At 35.6% G+C, this 27,306-nt stretch overlaps 1 protein-coding gene across 3 annotated transcripts in view; it reads right to left on the bottom strand.

Annotated features, from left to right (window-relative positions):
- Positions 1 to 27,011, bottom strand: part of rxfp2a (relaxin family peptide receptor 2a) — a 43,530-nt gene extending 16,519 nt beyond the window's left edge. The window contains exons 1-8 of one of the 3 annotated variants that reach the window (XM_051910966.1): positions 26,700 to 27,011; positions 15,005 to 15,151; positions 14,714 to 14,791; positions 12,121 to 12,226; positions 11,150 to 11,221; positions 4,741 to 4,812; positions 3,911 to 3,982; positions 3,184 to 3,255 (exon numbers count right to left, since the gene is read on the bottom strand). In XM_051910966.1, coding sequence (XP_051766926.1) covers positions 3,184 to 3,255; positions 3,911 to 3,982; positions 4,741 to 4,812; positions 11,150 to 11,221; positions 12,121 to 12,226; positions 14,714 to 14,791; positions 15,005 to 15,151; positions 26,700 to 26,787 — 707 coding nt within the window. In that variant the 5' untranslated portion in view covers positions 26,788 to 27,011. Of the gene's footprint in view, positions 1 to 3,183; positions 3,256 to 3,910; positions 3,983 to 4,740; positions 4,813 to 11,149; positions 11,222 to 12,120; positions 12,227 to 14,713; positions 14,792 to 15,004; positions 15,152 to 15,250; positions 15,361 to 26,699 lie in introns of those variants that run through there. The other 2 variants (XM_051910967.1, XM_051910968.1) reach the window with 2 other exon arrangements.
- Positions 27,012 to 27,306: the final 295 nt, after the last annotated feature.

The raw sequence follows: 27,306 nt of genomic DNA, 5'->3' as shown, positions 1-27,306 counted from the left end.
ATAATAAATTGGCTTAACTTAAACTGAGCCAGGCTGCTGGAAAACATTCAAGAAATGTACGTTATTTCAGCTACAGTTGCAAGAAAAAGTATGTGAACCACTTGCAAAATCTGTGAAAATGTGCAAAATTTTAACAAAATAAGAGAGATCACACAAAATGCATGTTATTTTTTATTTAGTACTGTCCCGAGTAAGATATTTTACGTAAAAGATATTTACATATAATCCGTAAGACAAAAATATAGCTGAATTTATTAAAATAACCCCATTCATAAGTATGTGAACCATTGATTCTTAATACTGTGTGTGGTTACCTGGATGATCTACGACTGTTTCTTTTGTTTCGTGATGGTTGTTCATGAGTCCCTTGTTTATTCTGAGCAGTTAAACTGAGCTCTGTTCTTCAGAAAAAATCTCCAGGTCCCAAAAATTCTTCAGATTTCCAGCATCTTTTGCATATTTAAACCCTTTACAACAGTGACTGAATGATTTTGAGATCCATGTTTTCACAGTGAGGACAACTGAGGGACTCAAACACAACTTTTAAAAAAGGTTCAAACATTCACTGATGCTCCAGAAGGAAACACGATGCATTAAGAGTCGGGGGGTGAAAACTTTTGAATAGGATGAAGAGGTCCAAATTTTTCTTATTTTGCTTGAATATAATTTTTTTTCCATTTAGTACTGCCCTTCGGAAGCAACCGAAGACACTTGCATGTTTCCCGGAAGACAAATTAAATACAATTTACCTTGATCTTCAAATTCCAAATGTTTTCACCCCCCATCTATTAATGCATCATGTTTTTTTCTGGAGCATCAGTGAATGTTTGAACCTTTTTTAAAAGTTGTGTTTGAGTCCCTCAGTTGTCCTCAGTGTGAAAAGACGGATCTCAAAATCATTCAGTCACTGCTGTAAAGGGTTCAAATAAGCAAAAAATCCTTGAAAACTGAAGAATCTGCAGGACCTGGAGATTTTTTCTGAAGAACAGAGCTCAGTTTAACTGCTCAGGACAAACAAGGGACTCATGAACAACCATCACAAAACAAAGAAACAGTCGTAGATCATCCAGGTAACCACACACTGTATTAAGAATCAATGGTTCACATACTTATGAATGGGGTTATTTTAATAAATTCAGCTTTTTTTTTTTTGTCTTGTTGATTATATGTAAACGTCTTTTATGTAAAATATCTTACTCAGGACAGTACTAAATAAAAAATAACATGCATTTTGTATTATCTCCCTTATTTTGTTAAAATTACTAACATTTTCACAGATTCTGCAAGTGGTTCACATACTTTTTCTTGAAACTGTATTAGGGGTATCGCAAAGCAAAGTGAACTTGCATGAGAAAACATCCTGGGTAAGCGTATAATCTCTTCTGATACATATCTTCATTCATGAAAGGTAATCTCTTGAGGTACTGTTCTTTGCAGTGATGCTTAATATCTGTTTGGGTTTTTCTGTTTTTAGTTAGCAGTCCCTGAGAGAACCCTGGTTTTCATTAAGATGGAGGAACATAAATGAAACATTTCTTTAAAATATCTCCCTACAGGATATTTTCCTTCTCAGAGCTGAAATGGACAAACAATAAAATGAAAATTGTGAGGGAAATTCACTAAGAATTAATTGCGGCTTCTGATAGCATTGTTTATTTGCACACATTGAGTTGTTTTAGAGCCAGTATTATTCGAAGAGGAATATCAGAAGGCCTGACTTTGGACAAGAGGAGGAGCTGGGGAAGGAGCAGTGTAATTAGCTCCTGAGCAACACGATAAAGCTGATAATAATACTGAATGGTGCCTTATATAGGGATGCTGTGATAGGCATTGTATTCCTATAGGTAGACAAGGATCAGTTGAGAGAAAGCTGATGCGAGATGCCAGAACTTATGCTACTCTTGATTTTTGTAGAATTAATTAATTTAATTAGCTAAGAGTTTTTAACTTGTAAACAAGTATAAAAAAATACCTTTAAAAAAAGAGAGATTTTAGTGCTGATATTTCTACAAATGTCCACTTTTCGATTATCAGTTGTTAATTACAGAAAATTGTAATAAAAAATAAGATAAAATTATATAGTTTTGATTTATGGAGTAATTCATTACTTTAATAGGAGAAAAATATGATTCTAAATATGATTGTACCAGTGCTGATGCACACCTGGAGAATATTTAATTAATATATTTTATGTCAATAAAACATGTTCCATGTACAGTATCTATTTTTAGTCATCAAAATCTATTTTTGTATTCGTCATGATGAAGGAAAAAAACAACAACAACAACACTATTTTGTTGTTAAAATGTCTATAGCACCTATTTGTGTGAAAACACAAAAGTCACCCAAGCACAGAAAACAGGTTTTGACAGTCTAACTAGGTCACATAAAAGAAGAGAACATTGTTATCGGAAGAGAACATTGATGATAAGATAATATCAAGAGGAAAAGAATAAAATATACATGAAATCTTTTCGGTGAGGAGAGGAGAGGGGAAACAAATTATCAAAATGTTGTGATGGGAATAATTTTCTTTATTTTACTCTAGTCATTTTTGACACAGCAGTTATCACAAAGAGGGCAGTGGAAGCCAGAGGATATTAAAGATATTAGCCTTCGGGAGAACCACATGTTGAACTCTGAAAGTATAAAATGTCTGTTGGATTCCTTGTGGATACAGACAGTTCTGTATTACGGTAAAAAAAAATCAAAGCAGTGTTTTGTCGCAATAACAAAATTGGCTGTATTTCAGGGTTTAGTGATCCCTAGATCCCTTTCTTTGTTACTTGAATGACAACGTGACATTTCTTGACATGACATTTTCTTGGAGATACTTGTTACCAACAAGTGAATAAACTCAGGTGTGTCTTTGACATCTCAAATTGTTGTGAGAATAGATTTATTGCACAGTGACTGGCAAATTCTAAACAGAGAAAAAGTAGTAAAAATAAAAGACAATATTGCTCAATTTTAACCTCCTAAAAATGAACATCCTATAGTTTGCAAATTTACTTGACTGGTCAGACACAATTGTATCAGAAACAGGAACAAACTTGATTAAATTTATAATAAAAACAAAGCTTGACATTTTCCTCAGTGAGATAACTGTAAGAACAAGCTGATTAAACCAAATGCCACACTTGAGAAACACTATGAAATATTTTAAAACTGCAAGATACTTACAGATATGTCAGCGACCTCAGACCAATGAATGTATCACGGGTGATGCTTTTAAGTGGATTGTGATCTAAGACTCTGAGGGGAAAAAATAGTACAAGAACTGAAATGTCTTTTACGAAATGTTAAGCACATGAAATATATTGTTATAATGTCAGATTTTAAGGTTGAATGTAAGGTTTTTTTGCAAGATAGAAAGAAAAATCTTGTGGGCACATCTTCTGTCAGTGATCGTGCTTATTCTAGTGCTGCATAAATGTGCCTAACCTGCATCTGTGCTGACTGTGCCAACAAGCTATCCAAGTCATTCTCAGCCTTTTTTTTTTTTTTTTGTTGCAAAATCATGTTCTTTTGTCAACACTTTTCAAAGTCAAATTCAAACTCAAAGCTATTGCACAGACCCCATGTTTTCTGTGTGATTCTGCCAATTGTAATATCAATTTAAGTGAGAAAATGTGGATGAGAAAATAAAATCAAAGTACACAAAATAAAAACAAATATGAAATGTGTATGAAGTGTGTAAAGCGAAGTTGCTTGAGAAAATTTTTAAAAGCAAACTAAAATATAAACATAAAACAAAGAAATACTTAACATATAAAATATTAAAATATAAATATAACAATGATAAATTAAACTTTAAATTACATTTTGTGATTCATATTTGATGCAAAAGAACAAGAATAAGCCATTTCCCCTTTTCTAATTCATTAAATTTGTTCTGATGCATACTCACAGCCAGTTTAATTTGTGTAGATCTCTGAATACACCTGGTCCTAAATAGGATATGTGGTTTTGGCTGAGAAACCTGCATAGAAGACAATGTTTAATTAGGGATACAGACTTGAAATTGATCAAAAAAGCTCTGTTCGCTGTCAAAGTTAAGTATTAAATTGTCCAAAAGATCAATTTATGGATATAAAAATAATAAATGGCCAATCCAAATGAATACGAGCACTGCAAAACTCATTTCTGCCTCACACGCTGCGCTTCATCTGAGATGCTTGCAAATGAACTAAAGGCAGATTGGAACAGAAAAGAAAAGGTGTTTTAAAAAAAACTGATAACGTCATTTATCATCCAGACCCACTAGACCAACTTTCCCTAATGATATATGGTGTTATACATCATCATCTTCCCAGGATTAGGCTTGTCCTTCATCCCACTGCATATGAGACCAAGGAGATCTCAGAGCTACTGTGAAAGAAAGAAAATTACTAAATGCTAGTCGCAAAGAGTTCGTTTAAACCGCCTTAAAAATAGTCTGCACCCACATGGCCCCACATGCAAAAAGATCTACAGCCCAAAGAAGCCATTGTGCTCTACATCATTGAACACATGCCGCAATTTTGTGCGAGGGTGCACACTGTTCAATATTCAAACGGAGACTGATCATTTCTCATCTTCAGGTCTGAACACCACACACTCTTTCACTGGCTTTTCATGAAAGAGCAGATGCTAATAAAAGCTGAAGATTGAAATTGCAGCACTGCAAACATAAATATGATTCATAACCTTCTTAAAAAGGCGATCTCAAGTGAAAGAAAAGAAAAGTGAAGTACTCACAATTTTTCTAGAGTGAACAGTCCACTGAAGGCACGGCTTGAGACCATCTGAATTGTGTTGTTCTGAAGAAACCTGTTCAAAAGGAAAGTCGGAATAAGTAAGTGCTGAAAATGTTTATGGATGCTATTATTCAGCTGTGCTCATTTGGACGTCTGACACCATAAATGGCTCGATATTCAGCTGAAGTCTTTTAAACCGAAAAAGTTGCTTTGTGCAAATTTTAACCAAAACTTTGCATTGGCATAACTCATCATAATGCTGTTCACTATAGCAGCCATTATAAAAAATGACCTAATAAATACACTTTAAGTCAATTAATACCTCATTTTTATAAGCCTCATTTACAAAGTTCTGACAGTGGATGACTGAGACTATTAAATTGTTTACCTGTCATCACACAGACATAACTTTCCTTTCATCAGGCTCTTAATGAATACAGTCATCTCTTGAAGGCAAACAAGGCCATAAAGTATTAGAACATTGAGTGAAAGTCACTAATAATAATTGCGTACATGTGTGAGACAGAAAGCAAGCAGCATTTACTTGTACCTCTACCTATTTACTTGGGATGGACCATGATCTGATAATAAGTAAGAGAAAAGAGACACAAACAAGATTCAGCAATCGGCATCATACCCACATGTTATTAGTTTATTTATTTCATTAATACAGAACTACAGTACATCTGAGGAGATTTGGGTGATCTTGAAAATAATCTCTTAGAATTTTTAAAGGCAAACAAGGCTATAAAGTATTAGAACATTGAGTAATATTACTTATAACTCTATACATGTATGAGACAGAAAGCAAGCAGCATTTACTTGTACCTTTACTTACAGGGATGGACCATAATCTCATAATAAGGCAGAGAAAAAGACTCAAATGAGCTTCGGCATCATACCCACATGTTATTTGTTAATTTATTTTATTAATACAGAACTACAGTACACCTGAGGTGATTTGCGTGATCTTGAAAATAATTGAAAACTGATTTTCAATGGGAGGACACCCCAAGAATCCCTACAAGCCCCTGATGTTTAGGCCTTCGTCCCAGATGTTGTCAAATCTTGGAAAACATGGCATGCTCCTGATCTCAATTTTATATTAGCAGCATGTTTAATAATATTAATGATTTCAAAGTTGAACTAGTGCCTGTGAGATTGGAGGGCAAATTATGTCTGCCTGGGGCTAGAGTGAGCAAGACATTTTGTGGTTTCTAATAGCTCGTTTCCACCGAGCAGTACGGTTCAGTTCAGTTCAGGTTCAGTCACATTACGATTCGGGACGGTAGACCCTGATCCAGCTTGCGTTTCCACTGCCAACAGTACCCTTACTTGATAGGTATGCCAGAAAGTAGCGATTGACGTCATTTTCACATGAAGAAGAAAGTGACAGTAAACAACATTGGAGGATATACAGCAGCTTTGTTTGAACAAAGGCTGAAGGCTGCAAGGAAAAACAGCCAAAAAATACACACTGTGTTGCAACAGTATTGTGTTGTCATTCCCCAAGTGACAATTCTCTGTCAACCAATCAACGTTCTGCAGTGAGTGTAGCTCCACCCTTTTGGTACCAGTTCTATTGGTACTATTGTGCTAGGTACCCCAACGGAAGGGTCCCAAAAAAGTGGTATGATATGGTTTGGAATTAGGGTACCATTCACAACTTCTGACAATGGAAACGGCAAAAATTGCGTACCGTACTGAACTGTACTGAACCGTACCGCTCGTTGGAAACGAGTCATAAGTGTGCAATTCATTTTTGTTGGCCCATGAGCCAGAAACTGTACTGAACATGCAACAGGAGATATTTTAAAAGTCTTTTAACATTTTAAAGGGTTTTTAATAGGCCGATTTCTGACCAATCACTCTTGCAGCATTAAAATATATATGAATATGATGTCAGGTCTCTTCTGTCTTGTCATTTGAAATATATTTAATAAAACAACCAAAATAAAATCTCAGTTAATCAAATATCAGCAAAAGCATCACTGTAAATAAAGGAAAGAATAATGCAAACCCTAAATAATGATTGTTTTTGGTGAACTAACATTATAAGTTGGCCTTAGGAGGAAAGATAAAATGTAAAAACAAACAAACAAAAAAAAAAACTATAAATATAATAACAAAACAAAAACAACTCCATGGCATTGGATTCAAAGGATACAGTACAGTTCGCAACAAAGACTGAGGAATACATTGGCTGTCGGTAAATTAAATACATAATCTGGCAATTAATTTCCATTCCAGTCCTACCATAAATATGTGCTGTATTTTCTCTATACTGTCCTGTAGTAGGTAAAAACTCCAAAAATAAATCTTCAAAAAAAAAAAAAAAAAAAATCAAAATGCAGCAACGGCAAATGTTGCCATGAAATTCTCATGACATCTGGAGGAATTAAACTGAAGTTATGCCAGTCTTGACTGAACTGATTTGAATCTGGAGAGGACTGAAACTGCCTTTCTTTATTTTAAACAGAATGTATTGTACATTCAATGCATATAAATAGGTTTGAATGGGTAGTAAATCCTTCAAGATTTTGAATACAATTCAATAAATGGCCTCTTTTCCAAATCTTATTACTTTAATTTGGAAGAATGATGATAATCTCATCTGGTTCTTTTCAAGAGTGCAAAGATTAAACTTAAAAATGAATGTGCAATTCAAGTAAAATGAGATCAAAATGCTCTCAATTCAGAAGGTTCCTCTAGTCTGTGAAGGACACATTGACCCGGTGAGATTTGCAGAGCTCTGAAGCTCTTACTTTGCAAACATTATCATCCATCACCACGTGCTCCCAACGAGACGAAAGGGAATTTAGTGAAGGGAAGCCTTCACCAAATGCTGTGCGCTGAGAAACTGAGAAACAATGAGCTTTCTCTGAGCTCACGATATTAAAACAAAAGTATCTGGACAATTTAGGGTTTTCAAAGGTTAGTGGAACGTGTTCATAGTCTATGTGATGAACTACACATGTGGACAACTGCGTAAACCTGAAAATGACTTTGTAGTGTACATCAATACATCAATGACTTCATACATTTGTTTACAGATGCCACTTGGTTTGATATTTTTTTATATATAATATACTAATATTCTACATATTAAGTGCTGCTAATTATAATATTAATAGTTCAAAAGTGTCAAAACAATTAGAGACACTAAGGGCCAACAGCTTGCGCCAGCACAAACCCTCGTTAAAAAACTACCGTCAGGATTTACTAAAGATATGCAGTGAAAAAATTGAGATGAAAAGGAATAGACAGTTATTTTTGTGGCTGACTTTATTGCATATGAATTTGTAGGTGTTCCCCTTTCAGATGCAAAATGTATGGGATGAGAAAATTTAAATAAATCATGCAACATGATTTACTAAGTTTTGCGGTAGTAAGTTTATTTATTTAAATCATGTCTTAAAGGGTTAGTTCACCCAAAAATAAAAATTCTGTCATTAATTACTCACCCTCATGTCGTTCCACACCCGTAAGACCTTCGTTCATCTTCAGAACACAAATTAAGATATTTTTCATAAAATCCGATGGCTCAGTGAGGCCTGCATTGCCAGCAAGACAATTAACAATTTCAATGCCCAGAAAGCTACTGAATCGCCCATCACTAGATATTGTTGAATAAAGTCATTATTTTGTTTTATTTTTGGTTCACAAAAAGTATTCTCATCGCTTCATAACATTAAGGTTGAACCACTGTAGTCACATGAACTGTTTTAAATACGTCTTAAGTAGCGTTAATTGTAGGAAGTGTTAATTGTCTTGCTGGCAATGCAGGCCTCACTGATTTTATGAAAAATATCTTAATTTGTGTTCCGTAGATGAAGATCTTATGGGTGTGGAATGGCATGAATTTTCATTTTTGGGTGAACTAACACTTTAAAGCGAATTTTTTTTCCCTACTATGGTAGTCAATGGGGGGTGCGATCTGCTTGGTTAAAACATTCTTACAAATATCTTCCTTTGTGTTCAGCAGAACAAAGAAATTCATACAGGTTTGGAACAACTTGATGGTGAGTAAATGATGACAGAATTTTCATTTTTGGGTGAACTATCCCTTTAACCCATTTTGTACATGATATGGCTGCAATAGTTGTGCTGCTCTCTGTAGATGATGTTGGTCATAATGGAAATGAGCTTCCTGGGTCTGTGTTTTTTAATATGTGTAATATATCTAGATCACCCACAGAACTTTCCACTCCTGGCAATTTTATAGGATTGCGGTCTCATGCTAATTTGCCCTGTTTACTAAATCTGGCCCTAGATCTCTAAAGATCATTTGAATTTGCACATGCCTCATAATATTGATTGGATCACAAAACCCTAAAAAATATTTATATCTCAATTAATTAAAAGTGGCAAAAAAGTCCCCACAGAGGACATCTGTCATTTAGAGTGCTTAACATTCCAGAGACGTCCTAGCAGCCCTTCACTATCCTATTTATGGCCTTCTAAAAAATGTATTAGTCTGTGTCTTTAGAGGTATTTTGTCCTCATCACCACAATGCAAGTTTTTTGAATGCAAGGTTTTCCCATCATCACTCAAAAATATGAAGTGTGATATAACAGGGTATCAGTGTTGAACCTCTGCTAAATGGTTTAAATAAGTTTTTCAGTTGTTTATTGTTTCACACATAGTGAAAGTGACAGACCTTTGGTATACTTTATGAATCATAGTTTTCCAGTATCAAGTGAATAAAAAACAGAATGTTCCAGACAAAGTTAGGAAGTTATGCACACAAATTAATGTGTGTTTGGAATTATGTGCCCTATATTCTGTAGATGCCCTGTGCAGGGTGGTAGATAGGGTGGATATAAAGACTGTTCTCAGTTCTAGGCATAGTCTATAGCCAGTGGTGTCTCTTCTCTTTATTTCTTATAGGGCACAATTAATCAGACGCCTAACCTAGAATTACCAAACACACAAACATATTGTCATCAACTAATCATTCATATCAAACCAAAATAAAGTGAAAACAACCACATTGATGAGTGAATATCTCACACGGTGCATATTATCTCACAATTCCTTATTCTTGTGCTGTACTGTACTACAAGTTACATCATGAACATCTCAAAAACAAGATGAAATAAACAGTGCATGTTCACTACAGCCAATAAACAGCACAATAGGATTGAATCAGCTTGGCGCACCACTTACATTAATTTGAAAGTGAAGGCCAAGTATGGTAACCCATACTCAGAAGTTGTCCGATGCATTTAACCCATCCAAGTTAGTGCACGCACATTAGGAGTAGTGAACACACACACATTTGGAGCAGTGGGCAGTCATTTTGCTGTGGTGCCCGCTGCCCGGGGAGCGATTGGGGGTTAGGTGCCTTGCTCAAGGACACCTCAGTCATTTCCTGCCTGTATTGAGAATCAAACCCACAACCTTCAGGTTACCAGTTTGACTCTCTAACCATTAGGCCACAACTGCCCCAAAGCGCTGCACAAAAGTATGCACGAAAATCAAACTTGTTAGTGACTTTCCAGTCAAGATTAGCAGCACATTTATCAATTAAATTTTCAATTGAAGGCATTTCTGATGGAATTTAAAGTTTCTGACCTTTTCAAAGTTTCTTTCATATGGAGAACTACAAACACATTTACATCAAGATTTTTAATTTTTTTTTTACATTATAAAACAAACATTATAAAATATAAAATGTGTAAAGCTCTCATTTAATAAAGTAACACTGATTTAAACTCATTGCCGGCACAGAAAAAAATAAAATAAAAACTTGTCTTGCTTTCCAGTAAAATACCTAAACATCATTCAAATTTACCTAAAAAGAAAAACTGTAAGAAAATAAATTCAAAACATAAACTCCACCTGTAAAGATATATTGCTCATCAGCTCAGAACGATCTGAATAATGAATGAAGATTTAGGCCTGAGCAGTAGATTATATAGACAGGAGGAAGGTTTCCTTGCTGCACTGGCCAATGGCCTAAAAGGCTTATAAAGGGATTTAAGGATGTCCAGCAGATCGGTTAGATATTGCACTCATATCCCTCAGAGAACCAGGGTTTGAGGGATGACCTAAAGTTCTCAAGGCTAAGATATTTTGGTTCATCAGAAACTGGAAAATTCACAGCATGCATAAATTTAGGCGTCAACAAGAACTGGCGATACACAGCGAGTGGAAAACTGAATGACTCAAAGGACATTGGCTGAACACTTTAAGCAAATACAATGGCCCAACAACAGTCTTTAATTTATAGTATAGATGATGTTAATTCAATAGGAATGCTTGTGTTTCTGTTCTTTTTTTTCTTACTACAGAAACCAGTGAAACAGATAATATAATTTGAACTGATTATCTGATCTTTTTCATCCATGGCTGATACTGATTATTTATAATAGTGCAATTTCACACTTAATTAACTGATACTCACAGTCTCTGCAATTGTGTGTATTTGGAGAAGATGTGATCATCCAAATTCCTAATCCTATTATGCCTCAGAGACCTGTACAATTATAAAGCATCAAATTAGAAACAACACCATATTACTATCAGAACATTCACAAGCATAGTTCATCTGAAAAAGGTAAACGTATGTCATCATTTACTTAACAATATTTTTCAAAACATTTTTTTGTATTCCATGCTATTTCCAAAAAAATTTTTATGTGTGGACCAATATGTAAGTCATTAGCGATTGAAAATCGTCCTCTCCGCTCCATTCTCTCTTAACTCATTCACAGAATCAGATCCATGGACTTCTTTACATTTTAAACATTTTACATTTTAAATATCTCCTTTGGTGCTCCACAGAAAAAGAAAAATCACACAGGTGTTCGAAGTATATGAGGGACATTTGAAAGTAAATGATGAACAGAATTGTCATTTTTTGAACGGATTATCCCTGTAAGGAGTCTTTCCATTCCACAAAGTTGAAACAATGTGGTTTTCTTGGACACAACTTTAGTGGCCACTGATATTCATTATCTGACATTCCTTCATCTTCCAAAAACATCCCCAGAATCCAATAAGATCATCTCTAGAATTCTTATTCCAAAAATCATAAATTATCTTTTAATACCTCTTCCACCCTGTATATCTCAATCTCTTCAAAGTCCAGATCACAATAAAAGTATCAAAAGCACAATTATAACTCATGCAGAACAACCAAAACATCATAACCAAAGAAAACAAAACCCCACATTTCAAGCAGTGTATATAATTTTTCTTTCTCTTGGTAATTGTTCAGTGCAAAGAAGCTCTTTATCTTGTTAAGCTTTATAACTCAGTGCTTTAAAGTTCTGTCTCACTGATGTACTCCTCTTCTCCAGCTACAGATTAATAACCTCTAGTGGGAGTAGAGGAGTAAAGCTCTGCAGTTGGCTTCCAGTTTGATGTACTTACAACCAAGTCACATTGGAGGAGAAGATGGGTACGACGTGCAGGTTCACGTTCACACATTCCACCTCTGTCTTAATGCAACCACAGCTCTCCGGGTACTGCTTCAGAACTGTATAAGATCAACATAAACACACACTGTAAACTCAGTTATTAAAGTAATACGACATTATTAGATTTAGTACATAAAGCTGTAAAAAATAACCAAAGATTTGTTGCATTATTTTTGTGTCTTTGGTTTTCTTACTGTTGTTAAGTTGTAAGTTCTACTATCAGAAACACATAAACAAACTTACAGTTTTTGATGATTTGCATTAATGTATTTTTTGCTGTTCAAATTAGGCCTACATTGAAAAAAATATTGTTTTCTCGTCATGATCTCTTTTCTTGTCCCCTCGCTTTCTTTTAAATATTACTTTTTTTTAATATATATATATATATATATATATATATATTTAAAGGGGTACTATTGCTCATTTATGCTCATGTACATCATTTGACCAATGTACATCATTTAATGTTTTGAAAAAAAAACGTACCCTCTGTATGAACAGTTTTGGTTTCTTTAAAACCCAACCTCCAAAAAGCACTGAATCAGCGTGCCGAATCAGCGGTTCGGAGCGCCAAAGTCACGTGATTTCAGCAGTTTGGCGGTTTGACACGTGATCCAAATCATGATTCGACACAAAAGATTCATAACGCTCCGAAGCTTCATGAAGCAGTGTTTTGAAATCGGCCATCACTATATAAGTCGTTATTTTGTTTTTTTGGCGCGCCAAAAATATTCTCGTAGTTTTATAATATTAATATTGGACCACTGTACTCACATGAACTGATTTAAATATGTTTTTAGTACATTAATGGATCTTGAGAGAGGAAATGTCATTGCTGGCGATGCAGGCCTCACTGAGCCATCGGATTTAAACAAAAATATCTTAATTTGTGTTCCGAAAATGAATGAAGGTCTTACGGGTGTGGAACGACATGAGTGTGAGTAATAAATGACATTATTTTCATTTTTGGGTGAACTAACCCTTTAACGCGATCGTGTCTCTTCAGAAAATTTGGACTAAACCGCTCAATTCATATGGGTTAGTTTTACAATCTCTATATGAACTTTTTGAAACGTCAAATGTTCAGTTGCGTAGCTGTCTATGGAAGGACAGAAAGCTCTCAGATCTCATCAAAAAGACCTTTATCTGTGATCCGAAGATGAATGAAAGTCTTACGGGTTTGGAACGACTTGAGGGTGAGGAATTAATGACAGAATTTTCATTTTTGGGTGAACTAACCCTTTAAGGGATATAGAATATGGTCATGCAGAATAAGGCATGGTTACACTTTATTTCGATGGTCCATTTTACAACTACATGTCAACTGTCTCTAATTAGAGTATTAGTAGACTGTTGGTAGACTGTTAGGTTAGGGTTAGGTGTTAAAATTTGTTTAAGTTTATATGTAGTTGCAAAGTTGCTTATAGTCAGTAGAAAGTCTGTTGGAGGAGCATCAAAATAAAATGTTAGCAGATATTAAGCAGACAGTCTACTAATATATTAATGAGAGTTAGTTGACATGTATATGCAAAGTTACTTATAGTTAGTAGAATGTCTAAAGTGGACCATCAAAATAAAGTGCATTAATATGTGCATCATAAGTACTAATAAACAGCCAATATGCACGCTAATAAGCAACTAGTTAATAGTGAATATGTGTTCCCTAATCTAAAATGTTACCAAAAGCATAATAGGACCCTTACAGGACCCTTACTTACACTTACATACATTTTGTTTTGCATTTCACATTGATTTAGCTAATATTTTAATAAAATTCCATTAAGCTTGTAGGAGACGTTCAACTCCAAAATGAAAAAGAAAAAAAAGATAAAACCATCAAGGAAAGCATAAAGTTACAAAGCATTATAGTTACAAAGTATGAGTGACGCTACTCATGTGTTCATTTTAATAAATATATAAGACAATGTCTGAATTGTTTTTAATCTACAGTCTTTAAAAATCATAAGAATTTAAGGAAAATTAAAAATAAAAAGGATAAAATGACAAGCTTAAGATCAACCAGTGTTGTCAGCAAACGCAGAAGCAGTAAGCAAAAATTACTATTCATGCCAGCAAACCAGTTAAGAGGATTACTGGGCATGTGTCACTAAATTAATATTCATGATCCATATTCATAAAAGTTTTGAAAAAGCCACCATTTTTCAGGTCATTAATAAGTTCCTGGTAACTACAAAAATGTCAAGGCCAACAGACTTTGAAAACAAATCATTTTACAACCAGGTGCTTCTACATGATCGTAAAAGTTATGCAGATTTATGTCACATTAGCGTAAAACGCAGCCTAAAGGATTTCTGGCTTAAAAAGCATCCAGTAGACTATAAATTCATCAAATAAACTTTGAGAAGCAAAAAAAAAAGACTCGGAAAATCTGAGTCTGGCCCTCACATGAAAACTGCAGCAGTGTTTTGGACTAGTATTGTTTGTTTGTTTGTTTTGGGAAGAGTCCCAAGATAACATCACTTATGCTAATCTATGTATTACTGTATCTCTTGCAAAGGAAATCAGATCAAGACCAGGACACATACAGCAGTCATTAGGAAGGTCCTGTGGCTCTGCCTTTTTAATGGTGCGATCAAAAATGTCCGCCCATCCGCTGTTGTCCCCTGCAGAAAGTAAAAGCAAGTCTTTGCATGAGAAAGTCACCGTAACAATTGCCATGTTACCATAAAATTTAGTCCCAATTGTAAGTCTTAACCTTACATTTTCTGCCTTTCTAAATGGCTGAATGCTCTAGAATTTAGAACAGCTTTAAGTGCATCTACTTAATTTTGTGCAGTTATCGGCAAAGTGAAAAAGACAGATATATGTGGCCTCACCGCAGTGCTCCTCATCTGCTCCGTTCTTGCAGTCCCTGTGGCCATTACACTGAAGGACCTGGGGCAAACACACACTCATGTTCCCACAAGGGAACTGTCCGAGAGGGCAACCTTCTGTCACCGCCCTGCTAGCCATCATGGATGCTGCTGGCGGCAATAAGGAAAGGGCAGAAAGAGGAAGAGAAGGAAAAGTTATAAAAGTACAAAAAGGGCATGGGTGAAAAGCTCTTTAAATCGCAGCAGTACTTTGTGCTTCCATCAGGCCAAAGTAGATGACTGGAAGCCCTCCAGCAGTGTTAGATGGAAAACACAAGCCAAAGCGGATGAATGTGCACCAAAATACAGCAGAGTTCAATTGAGTTTGACCTTTGATGTCAAAAAAAAAGATATAGCGAGTGTATCTTTGGCATATTTATTTTACCATCCTAACCATGCACGATTCCAGTTGCTGCAGTAAATACAATAATGTGAAAAGCACTCACACAGCGCATGATGACAATGCTGTATTTTGTAATCGGAAAATATGACATCTATGAAGACGGGGCTCCCTATGGAACGCAATTATTCTTCTTTCCATCTCTGACATGACTCTAGAGGCGTCAGGCCAGTTTTTCGCAATAATAAAAAAAGACTCTCGAACAGCTTCATTTTGCATAATAAATTCTGATGTTTGTGTTGTTTCTTATCGGCTCTCACTAATACTCAACACAAAGTGGATTTGTGATAAATTGTGAGGGTGGGTGGCTCTCCCAATGCGTAGCTTTATCACTATGAAACATTATTTTGTCTCTGACAGCCTTGTATGTAGGAAATACGCTGTTCTGTCTGGGACTATTTGTCACACTGTCTATATGTCACATTGAATACTAATGAATAATATGATTTAACTAGCCATTTCAAAAATGTTAGGGTATATGCAGCTTAGAAAAAACTATATTTTGTATTATTGGTTAATACAACAACCAGTACTAGCATTAAAAAAAAAAAAAAAAAAATCACAGCAAAAGTAAACTGAAGGTTTTATGAAGGTAAATTTAAGACTTTTTAAAGACCTTCTTAAGACCAAGTGAGGAAACTGTAAGACTTCAGAGTTTGAAAAAAAACCTCCACCAGCCAAAAAACCTTTCAGTCCACCAGCCTGATTGGGCCAGTAGTTCAGACTTCATTTGAATTTTATGATTCTTGTTTTAAATATATATATATATATATATATATATATATATTTTTTTTTTTTTTTGTAAATTAATTATTCATTTTACTATTTTAAAATAATTATTTATATTTTTCACACAGTTTTACATCATGAAGAGAACATGAAGAGAAGAAACATTATATTTTTCACATATCTTTACATCATTTCACACTTTCTTTACTGAGACAATTTGCAATAATAGCTGAAAATTATAGATAATATAATTACACAGCAACTTTTGCTGGAATATGATGACATATTGCAAAACATTGCTCATTGGTTTGTAATTTTCAACCAATCCCAAGACTATCACAGCAAGACTATCACAAGTCATTTTTGCAATTTCAACAAAATCTAATTTATGTTGCCAGCTAGACGATTACATCATAGCAGCTGACAAGTTAAAAAAGTTAATAAGCACATTTTGCATCCAAATGCCACAGAAAACCAAACAGCAAACAATATATATGTCACAATCCCTGCCTGTGTTCCCTGTGTCTCCATTGTTATTGGTTCACCATGTTTCCCTGCCACTCTGCTTACTTGTTAGTTACCATGGACACCCATTGGACCACGCCCCCTTGTTAGCTTGTTACCTCATTACCTTGTTAAGCTCATCAGCCTTGTTAACTCTGCCTATATAAGCCTGGTTCACTCATCCTTTCTCTGTGAAGTATTGTATGTGTAATTATAAGCATTTCTCTGGTTCTTTGTATCTTGGTTTTCCTTGTCTTGGTTTATTCTGCCCTGTGTCCTGGATTACTCTTTGCTGGTGTACCTTGCCTTGCCTTGCCTTGCCTTGTTTTGTTTTGTGTTTGTTTGTTTGGACTGCCTGATTGTTTTGACCTTTGCCTGTACTAGGGGTGACCCTGAATAGTCGACAATTCGATGCTTCGATAGGAGGAGCCTGATTCGACTACCAATCTCTCAGTCGAATCTTTGCAGAGGTGTTATGAAACGAGATATGGGGGGTGCTCAATATCTGATTTCACATAGACCTACGGGTTCTCTCCCAATAGGTTAATATACAGCCTATTATGATAATGCTATGAATAAAAATGTGAAAAGAAAGAAGCTTTTAATAAATATTTTTAATGTGTGTGAATAAATCCAACCACCCCTGTGACCGAGTTAAGTTTCACTTCCATGATCCGTGACCAACAGAGGGCATCTTGGCGGCAGGGATTAAATCTTTAACAATGTCTGTGATAAGAAAATCTAAAGTGTAGAACTGGATGCACTTTTAAATTGTAAAAGATGATCCAAAAAATGTATATGCAAGTTGAGCCAACAGCTCATGTTCCACCACTCAACAACGACAAACACTGCGGCGCGCTTCTGCCGGCCAACGTTAACCGAGCTGACTAGCGCATTATTTGAAAAGACTCAAACGGACACAGGCAGATCGCGTGAAAGACTGGATTTTTCTCTCTCTCAATCAGGTAAGTTAGGGTACAAGTGATTTCAAAACATTTCAGCCGGTTCTAATTTGATTTTTGGATGCTGTGAATGTTTAGCTAAAAAGGCTACCACTCCAGTTTAGCGTTTATTGTCTCTGCAGTTAAAAAGACAAAGTTGACAATTCTGGCTATACTTTCGTTATTTTAATAATTTCTTTAATTTTAATTTATTTATTGATCACTCTGGGTTATCTAATTTAACAATTTGTGGCTTGTGTTTTGAATATATGTTCCCCTGCACTTCGCAGTTGTGACTTGATTATGACTATTTCATTTTTTAAATTTTTATTTATTAGAACGGTATATTCTGTTATAATTCAATTCTGTAAATTAATTTTTTTATTGTTTTTTGGTGCATCGATGTTGCGCTGTAGAGTTAAAGCTTGCTCGCACAGGCAATTTAGCCGATTTAATTTGATTTGCCGACATGTGAAATGCATATCTATCTGCAGTGTGGCCTTTCTGCAGCTATTTATATATATTTTTAAGGTTTACTGATCCAAAATGTTTATTAATTTCCTTCTATATCTTTGTGTGGTGTTCTGTACATCGTGGCTGTGAATGTTTATCCACGTTGCCTTTCATTTACTGGCATAAAAGTTGGTTTGACGTTGGACGTTTGATATTCGCAAATTTAGGGACCGTCTCTAAAGTTACATCCAACATTGGTATGCACGTTTCTAACTTAAATAACATTTGAAGGGAATAATTTACAGCCATAAAACCAACTGTTAAGTGTTCATCTAGGTGTCAGCTATGATGCACACCTTATATATTTTTGATATTTATTCAAATAAACTGTCAAATCATATGTAAATCATTGAATACGGAGTACATAAATTAGGCTGAAAAAACAGTGAATGATTGACCACTTGAAACAGACTGTGATCTCTAATCAAAAATTGGACTGAAGCAGGTACTAATTAAATGATAGAACTGTGTGAGCTGGATCAGGAACTAGCATTCAACATGAAAATGAGCATTTTGTTTCCACAACAGCGAGAATGGAATTGCATGTACACTTTGTCAAGTCATGCTGATCATCAGCAGAAGCGGTGTTGGCATTCTTTGCCTAGTTAACAGGGGCTCCGTGACTTTCTTTCATCTGTAGAACACAAGTCTTCTAAAGCCATATGATAGCTTTATGTGAAAAAGACCAGAAATTCAGTAATTCCATCCCAACACAAATCATTTTTTATTAGTGAGCTCTGGCAGCTTAAACAGCAACTTAAAATTTCAGCCTGTTTCTTACACAAAGTTATCATCATGCCTTCAGAAGATTTGGAAAAAAGCAAGAGTGGGAGTACAAACTACTATAATGGGCCATTTTTGTTTCTTTATTTGTCTGTTTTGGAGACTGGACAGTCCTTGTATGGAAAAAAAATCTGTGTAAAAGCTTCTTTATGTTCCATGGAAAAAATAACAAAGGTTTTGAACAGCATGAGTAAGTAATGACAAAATAATTCAGTAAATAATGACCTAATGAACTGATAAGAGTCAAGGGTGCCACAAAGCTTGTCACCTTCTCATTTATCTCTACCCTGTACACACACAGCAAAACATCCAGTGTTAAATTAACACTTCCAGTGTCACACGGTGTTTATATAATCCGGTGTGGATTATATAAACACTTGCAATGTTAATTTAACACTAACAGTGTTCATTTAACACTGGAGGTTTTACTGTGCATCAAAGCTGCTGTAATCAACTGGACAAGACGGCCCAACGAAGCCAGCAAATCTGGGTTTCATGTTCTCATTACCAGCCACCCGGAAATTATCTGTTTTATGCCATCTCTAAATATGTTTGGAGTTAGGATCAAGCAAAAGAAAACCTGATCCTTCAAATCGGGGGAACAAAACATCTTTTAAAAGGTGTATTGAAGAGATAAAGAAACCACAGGGGATGACTTCATGTTTCCAGTGCATTTCATCAGCTGGATTTTATGGATCCTGGATCTTTATTTCAGGAGCCTGTTTTATACTACATACAATTTATAAAACACACATTCTCAGTCTGGAAATGTAATCGTTTGTACTGTAAAACGCACGTTTTAGATATCCCTTGAGATTGAGACATGTTTTTGGTTAAGAGGGAGCTGAATATTTTCCTACTCAACACAATTTTTCTGTGGAGCTGCCGCAAAGGGATTGTAAACTTACTTTATATCTCAGCACCAATTTAAATTTCTGTAAATAAATATTGCTCTAAGTAACTGCATTATTCCAAATTTCTGTTTATATTAATACATCATGTATTCAGACCAGTAAATTGTGTCACAACCCCCACCCAACAATGCTGTTCAGAGCAAGGGGTCAAGATTTCACTGGATGGTTAGCATGTTAACCCACAGATCTTTATTGACCTTGGATCCTTGGTTCAAGGAAAAGGAAAATCTACTAAATGAAAAATAAACGGAGGAAATCCAAAAAAAGTCGACTTTTCATTTTTTGTGAGGAACTGAATGACATACACCTGCTTTACGAATGACACAAACAAACCATAGCCCAGAAAATCTTTGCCATCTGTGACATATTTGAAAGACTCATTCATCTAAAAAGCTTCACATTTTCGCATTGTATTTGTGTACAAACATCCGAATAGTAAACACCATGAAAACATTTCCTTAAGCAACTCATCTCATCATTATCTATTTGCCTACATTTACTTGAGAAGCAAAACTGATTAACACTGATTAAAACTGATTAGCTTTATTATATCACAATTTATATACATCTCATGTAAATTTATCCTGATTAAGGATATTTTCACTGGCAAATATGACAAAAATCTTTTTTATTTCGTACCACAGTAATGTAAAGTCATGGAATTATTGTTGGAGACTTTATAAATATTGACATGCAACTACTTGTGATTCATTTAATGAATCAGCATACTAGAAATTAGCTTGACAATGTTTTTAAATCGGTTGACAGTCTTAAACATCAGTAATTTATGCATGCTAATGAAAGATTATGCACAAAAGAATTTTACAGAAACAAATTCAAAAAAAGCACATAAGGAAACCAAGTATAACAGATGGCACTACAGGGCAGAACGATGCTCTCTAAAACTGTGTAACTAAACTAAAACTCTCTAAAACGTTTAGTTTTTAGTTTCATGCTCTGGAGGGCTTACATGAAACATTGGGGCGCAAACTAATATGTGTGTCTAACATCTGGAAAGAGGCTCATGACAGTGGTAACAGGGTTTTTAAGGCAATGTTGCCAGGCAACCATACTGGGGAACAGAATAAGATACTGCCAAACAGTAGTAATACAGTATCTTTTTTCATGGTCCATAGCTATAATAGCGGAAATGCACGCTGTACATCTTCAAATCCAAAGGACAACTCTCAATTTGAAGCCTAGGTAGGAAATAAACTACATAAAAATGTGGAGAAAGAAAAGGGTACATGGGACGCACAAGTGAAAATTGAAGTATAATACAGTGATAATGGCAGTCTGCAGAACCATGACACCCCCCAGACGCAGTGACAGAGACCAGGTTCCTCTCCATGGGGGCAGGTGCTCATTTGTCAACACCACACTCTGTTTGTTTATGTATAGGATAATAGGCCAAGTCATTACCCGAACACCTCAAAATCAAATTAAAAACACAAGCACAATGTATAGCCTGCCCTATAATCAGGAGTTTAAGAGAGCAAAGCCTTGTGAAAAGAAAACTGCTGTAGCGAGTTAGCGCAAAGGGGAAATATTAATAATTATTCATAACTTGTTATGATTAATTATGAATATTTGAATCAGTTAATCAGATTAACTTGATGTAGCTACATTAACATTGCAATCAATTAATCAGTTCATCCTGTGAACACTCAATATTGATTATTAATTAATTCTAATAGGAGGGTATTTTTCATGATGACAGAAAAATATTTCTTTCTTAGCATTTACAGCGCTTACAGCGTGTAACAAGATCGAGATCATTTAAGTGACAATTTATCTGCAGGCAAGGAGTCAGAACCAAACATGTACTGTGCACAGGATTTATTAGATAAATCACAAACAAAACTACTCTAACAGACACATACAAATAAAATCACACATACATAGGTAAAAATGAAAAGTGGTAGAATGAAAGTGGTAGAATAGTGCTAACAACCGGAAGTGGGAACAGGGAATGAAGCTATGGAAAAGAGTCATTAAACCAGGAAAGAACCAGGAATTTCTCACTACAAGCTCCTTTGTTAACAAAGGGGTTCACAACTTTAACTAACTAGCAGCAGTTTAGTATATCGTACGATACTTGCATTATGCCTCAGCTGTTTGAAGAGCATCCAAATATACTGTTGCAGTAGAAAGTCCTGAGAGTTCGGTCCGATGGTGCTGAAGTTGCAATCGATTTCTTTCGCGTTGAATGAAGAAAGGATGGTAAACTTGCGGTGTGGGTTTGTCTCTGTCGTGGTCGACGAAGGTAGACATGGCTCGATGCGTGTGGAGGCCTGCTAGGCCTGGCCGGCGCGGCCAGGTGGTGGCCAGCAGATGCGGAGTGTCGGTTATAGACGCAAAAGGGAGCGAGGTGGAGCTGTGCATCTCTCTTTAAAGTCTGGGAGAAGTCACACCTCTTAGGGTTGACCTGACCAATGAGAAAAGTTGCTTTTTGTGTTTCTAGCAGAGCATTTGCCTATGTAACTGGCTGGGTTGTTGAAGAAGAAACTATTAAAGAGTCTTGTCATACTAATATGCATAGGTATCAACATATCAAGCATTTAAATCTTCAAAATACAAACTCATAGACCCCAAACTTGGTATAGGTGAGGTCATCTTAACCATTGGTTCTTATCATAAAATATGCATAAAACAAAATACCATGCAAAAGACACACATAATCATACACACAATGTCCTGGGATACATGTCAATTTATAGAACAGTTTGTCTATAAATTGATGCAGGAAAGCCTGTTTTTTTAAGGGCTATGAGTTTTTCCTATGGTCTCTGCTTTTCCACGTGGCTACATAGTTCAGAGCAATAAAACATCTTATCAGGCCCTTCTTGCCCAAGGTGGTCTTTTGGGGGATGGGTCCTCCCTTTGTTGGGAGAGAGAGTTTGCTGGATTATTCATTAAATTTAATGAATAATTTGTGTGTGTCTGATTGGTCTAGATGCTACACTGTTAAAGTTGAGCCATAACTGAGCCTTTATGTACATCTAATGAGCAACTAATGAAGCAGGGCTCCTGTAAGACTTAATTTGCAGTCAATCTTCTGACTACAGCGCAGGTCTTTGACACTGACCTTTTGAAGTGCAGTGTCGCACAACTCTCCATCACTTTTAGCTGAGAATGTGAGGAGAGAAATATGGAAATTAAATCAGATGCTGCCATGAGAATAAATGGGTTTCTCTCCTCTTAAAGAGGAACTCCAAATTAAGTCTGGTCAGATGCTGATATAACGGTGCATTTGCAGTGAGAGTGTTCCCTGATTGACAGGGCAAATCCTGGACAGATTATGGAGTGTAATCTTTAAAATCCATGTGTAATATTTTGTCTTTGAGCAAAGGTACCTAAAATCCAAGGCTATGGAACAAAGACCCAACACTCTTTACTATAAAATTTCTTTGCTTTTAGATGGCAATTTAACAGACCCAGAAACAAATATGCTGATCCAAAGAACCTGTAAATTAACATTAAGTTTTTACTCTCCATAGAACCACACACCCTTGGGTAGATGCCATATTTAAAGGTGCAGTAAGCAATTTCTGAGAAACGCTGTTGAAAATTGCTAGATGTCTAGATGCTAAATGTTCTGTGTGTGTGCTGAAAAACAAACTTTTGTGTTTGTACACAGTCCTGGCTGTGTAAATAGGAGAAAAAACAAAGTGGAGCCCACAGAGCACCAAAATTCTCGTGTAGCCAGTCATAAATGCTCATCATGGGGGAGGAGAGAGAGTAAGCAAGAGAGACATCTGTAGAAAGACTGTAGAAAGAGATGTTAAGAGTCATATTAAACAGGAAAAGGTCAGAGGTATATAATTGGAAGAAGAAAAGCTTTCCAGTGCTGGAGAGACGTTAGAGAGTGGGAAGGCCTGAAAACGTATGCCGAGGTTGCTTTGTTTCTGCTCGATATGTAACATTGTTTTTTGCTGTTTCACAGAACCAAGATATACTGTTGCTATTGAATCACAGCTGATTCATCCATATTGCCCGAGCTGTATGATGCACCAGCTGTTAGTGGTTGCCTGTGTTGCGTAACGTGTTTGTTATTTTGAGGGCGGAGCAATGAAGGAAGGAGTGTGTTTGTTTGGGTGTCGATTTCAAATATCAACAGTGATTCTTAAAAATTGCTTGCTTACTGCACCTTACAGGTAACGAGACTGAAACAAAGTTCTGAGGAAGTGATCTATGTTCGTTCAATAAATTTTGCTGGCTTAATTTATACAACTAGATATTTTTTTCCACTGCATTTTGTTCTGTAGGCCGAACGACTGACAACAGGGTACAATGGTACAACCCAGTGAGCTTGAATTTCTGTACAAATAATTCATAAATTCATTTGTATATTTGTAAATGGATTACTTGCACAACTACTTCTGCATTCTTACTAACAGCATTCAGTGCACCTTACTCATGAGAACACAGATTATTACTACAGTTTTTGGCTGTCAATTGATTAAAACATTGAATCATGTTCTCTGAGTTAACATGAATTATCTTGAACCTGCTGAGATGTTCCTATTTTTATATTTTCTTTCCACCTGTACATTCTGAATAATAAATAAATATATTTAACCTGCAGCAGTCCAGTGCTCGAATTCTCATTAACAGTGTTTTTCTCTTCATCTGTTGAGTTTACATTTTTAAATTAATTTTACAGATAAAAAGGATTGTGCATTGGTGCACTTATTACAGTCTCTGTGTATGTGTCTAAAATAAATTTAACAATGTTAAATTTTTAACACTCATTTTAAGCGCTTTTTAGTCAACTATGTGACTAGAGCACACTGAAAATATACATAATCGGAAATAAGTGCGTCACGAAGCTTAGTACAAGTAGTGCAAAGTGACAATTTACATATTAAGAATGGTTTTCCCCATTATTCACCGTGCAATTAATTCAGCTTGTGATTAATCATAATTAAAGCTCATTAAACAGACAGCATGTCTATCCCTCACAGCATCATCTTCATTCTTGTTAAATAAAACATGGCGTCTAGCATGACTCTTATGTTGGTTTGAAATGTTGTTTAGTCTTCTTCTGACTCAAGCATCTGATATAAGATCCCTCTGCACCATGGCACTAAGATCCCCTGTATTGTTTCCCTGTGCCACCTCATTTCACCTCATGAAAGCCTGTAGCCTATTTAACTCTACTTACTCGAAAGAGGAGTATGACTCCACGTTTCTATTAAGAAACAAGATAAATGCGGGAGTTCACTTATTTATTAACCCTCATGTTTTGTTAGGATTCTGAGAGACCCTACTGGCCTTTTAATATTTCAAAAAACATGCTATTATAAACAATTCCAAATTAATCCATCAAACATAAACCAGGAAAAAAGAAAGTTAATAATTATATTCAAGGTCTCAGAAACTCCAGATATAAAAGATGAATAAATGCAAATAATTTTCACACATGAAAATTTCTCTTATGTAGTATTTCACTCCAGCCAACAGTCTATTTGGATTTGTTTTGTTCAGTGTATACATTTTTTGAATTAGGTTGTTTATTTCTTACTGGCAAATTGTGTTTAAGCATAAAAAAAAAAAATTAAAAAAAAAGAATTAAAATGGGGAAAACAATTTATTATTGGACATAATTTTGCATCTCAAGTAAATTTATCCTGTTTTAAGGATATTTTACTGGCAAATGTGACCGGAAATGTGACTGGAATGTAACTGGAAATTTGTTTGTTTTGTTGAATTTTCCTACAGTGTGAATTTGAATTGAAAATAAGACGTTAATTTTATACATATTCTACACATACACATCACTGTCTCTGGGACCTCAAATAAAGGCAAGTAAAGTCAATCTCAAATGAACATGAGGTTTAAATAACAGCAGAAATAAGAGCCAACAACCCATACAATCCTTAAATAGATGTGAACTCTTTAAATAAGGTTCTTAAACTACAAAAGGTTTATTTATAGAGTGAACTAAAATATATACATGAAAGAGGAGAAAATAAATGTAATTAAAATATTAGAATTCAATGTAACAAATTATAGTAACAAAAAATAAAGTCATTTATACAAATGTAATTTATAGGCTACTAAACTAAAACTACCCCAATAACGCACAGCTCTCCAAGCTCTGACCCTTTTTCTTTTTATTCATGCTTTTCACACTTGAGAAACATGCTCACAGATGTCCAACGCTTATTTTTCTTAACGGCTTGGGTTTATGAGCGATGTAACTTTTTATTCCAAACCCAGCTAGTGTCTGATTGACAACCTGTGCCAGGGACCGCAGTGCGCACAGGCTGAGACGCAAATCCATTTAGTCTTCTTTGTGTGGAAAGAAGCACCTGAGTGACTTGACCAACTGCGATATATCAGAACCCGTATGAAACGTTGTCCAATAGTGTGTAGATAAGCAGCGAGAAAAGCCTGTAGCACGTTTTGTTTCATCTGATAAGTTCGTGAAGTCAAAGAACGCGTATGGTTAAGTAAAAGATTTCGATGCCAAAGAACATAGTGTACCGCGACAAGGGTCAAAAGTTCCTCAGAGGTCTGACACTAGTGTTTTCTTCTCTTCAGTGAACTGCTTTGTCTTGAACATTGGCGTAGCCTATAGTTAATATTGATGACCATGTAGGCTATAGACCTTATATTGCGTGCGATTCCATTCTTTATAAATTACCTCAATTCAGAAATCAAACATATAGCCACGTCGAATGAATCGTCAGAAAAATAAACAATAAAATAATGACTAGCATATTTAAGAGGTTACCAGATCACATGGACGAATGAGTAAAAGTTTGCAGGGAAAAAAAAAAGTCTTGTGAGAAAGACCACCATTTAGCTTAAATTTTACAGTTCACATTTAAACGAAACCGGTATTGAAGTCCCAACGAAGATCTTACCTTCGGTTTCCATCCTGGAGTTTTGAATGAAAAGAAAAATGACGGTTAATTCCAGAAGAAGGTTTGAATGATATTTGAAGGATTTCATGCTGAAGCCTCACAGCGGTCCTCCAAAAGCATGACCGACCGGACAGACTTTTCCAAAATCACACTATTCTCAAAGGAAGATGTGCGTTTGTTGCTTTCGTGGGGATGAACGGTAGAGCATGGCTCGGTTGGTCCAGCAGTTTCTGTCACCTGCAGCGTCAACGACGCTCCCGCGGACTGAGAGGCGTAATGAACTCTATTGATCGTCCCTTCTGCTGGAGCTGAGCTCCACATTATTCATTGAGAATTTCGTCATTGACTCGTGGTTAGGGATTATAAACACTTACGTAGTAAAGCTAGAGGTCGTTGTTTTCATTTTACACTTGAGTGAGATTTTGCTGTTATCAATAATGAGAGATGAGAACACGGGGAACAGTTACACATCGCTACACACACACACATATATATATATATATGTATATACATTTTTTTGCATGTTTTACATGATGATGATGCAGTACTTCTTAAAAACACTTAAAGGGTTAGTTCACCCAAAAATGAAAATAATGTCATTTATTAC

The sequence above is a fragment of the Ctenopharyngodon idella genome, chromosome 10, assembly GCF_019924925.1.
Source record: "Ctenopharyngodon idella isolate HZGC_01 chromosome 10, HZGC01, whole genome shotgun sequence".
NCBI lineage: Eukaryota > Metazoa > Chordata > Actinopteri > Cypriniformes > Xenocyprididae > Ctenopharyngodon > Ctenopharyngodon idella.
The sequence above is the reverse complement of the archived record's forward strand: the minus strand, read 5'-3'. Positions and strand labels throughout refer to the sequence as shown.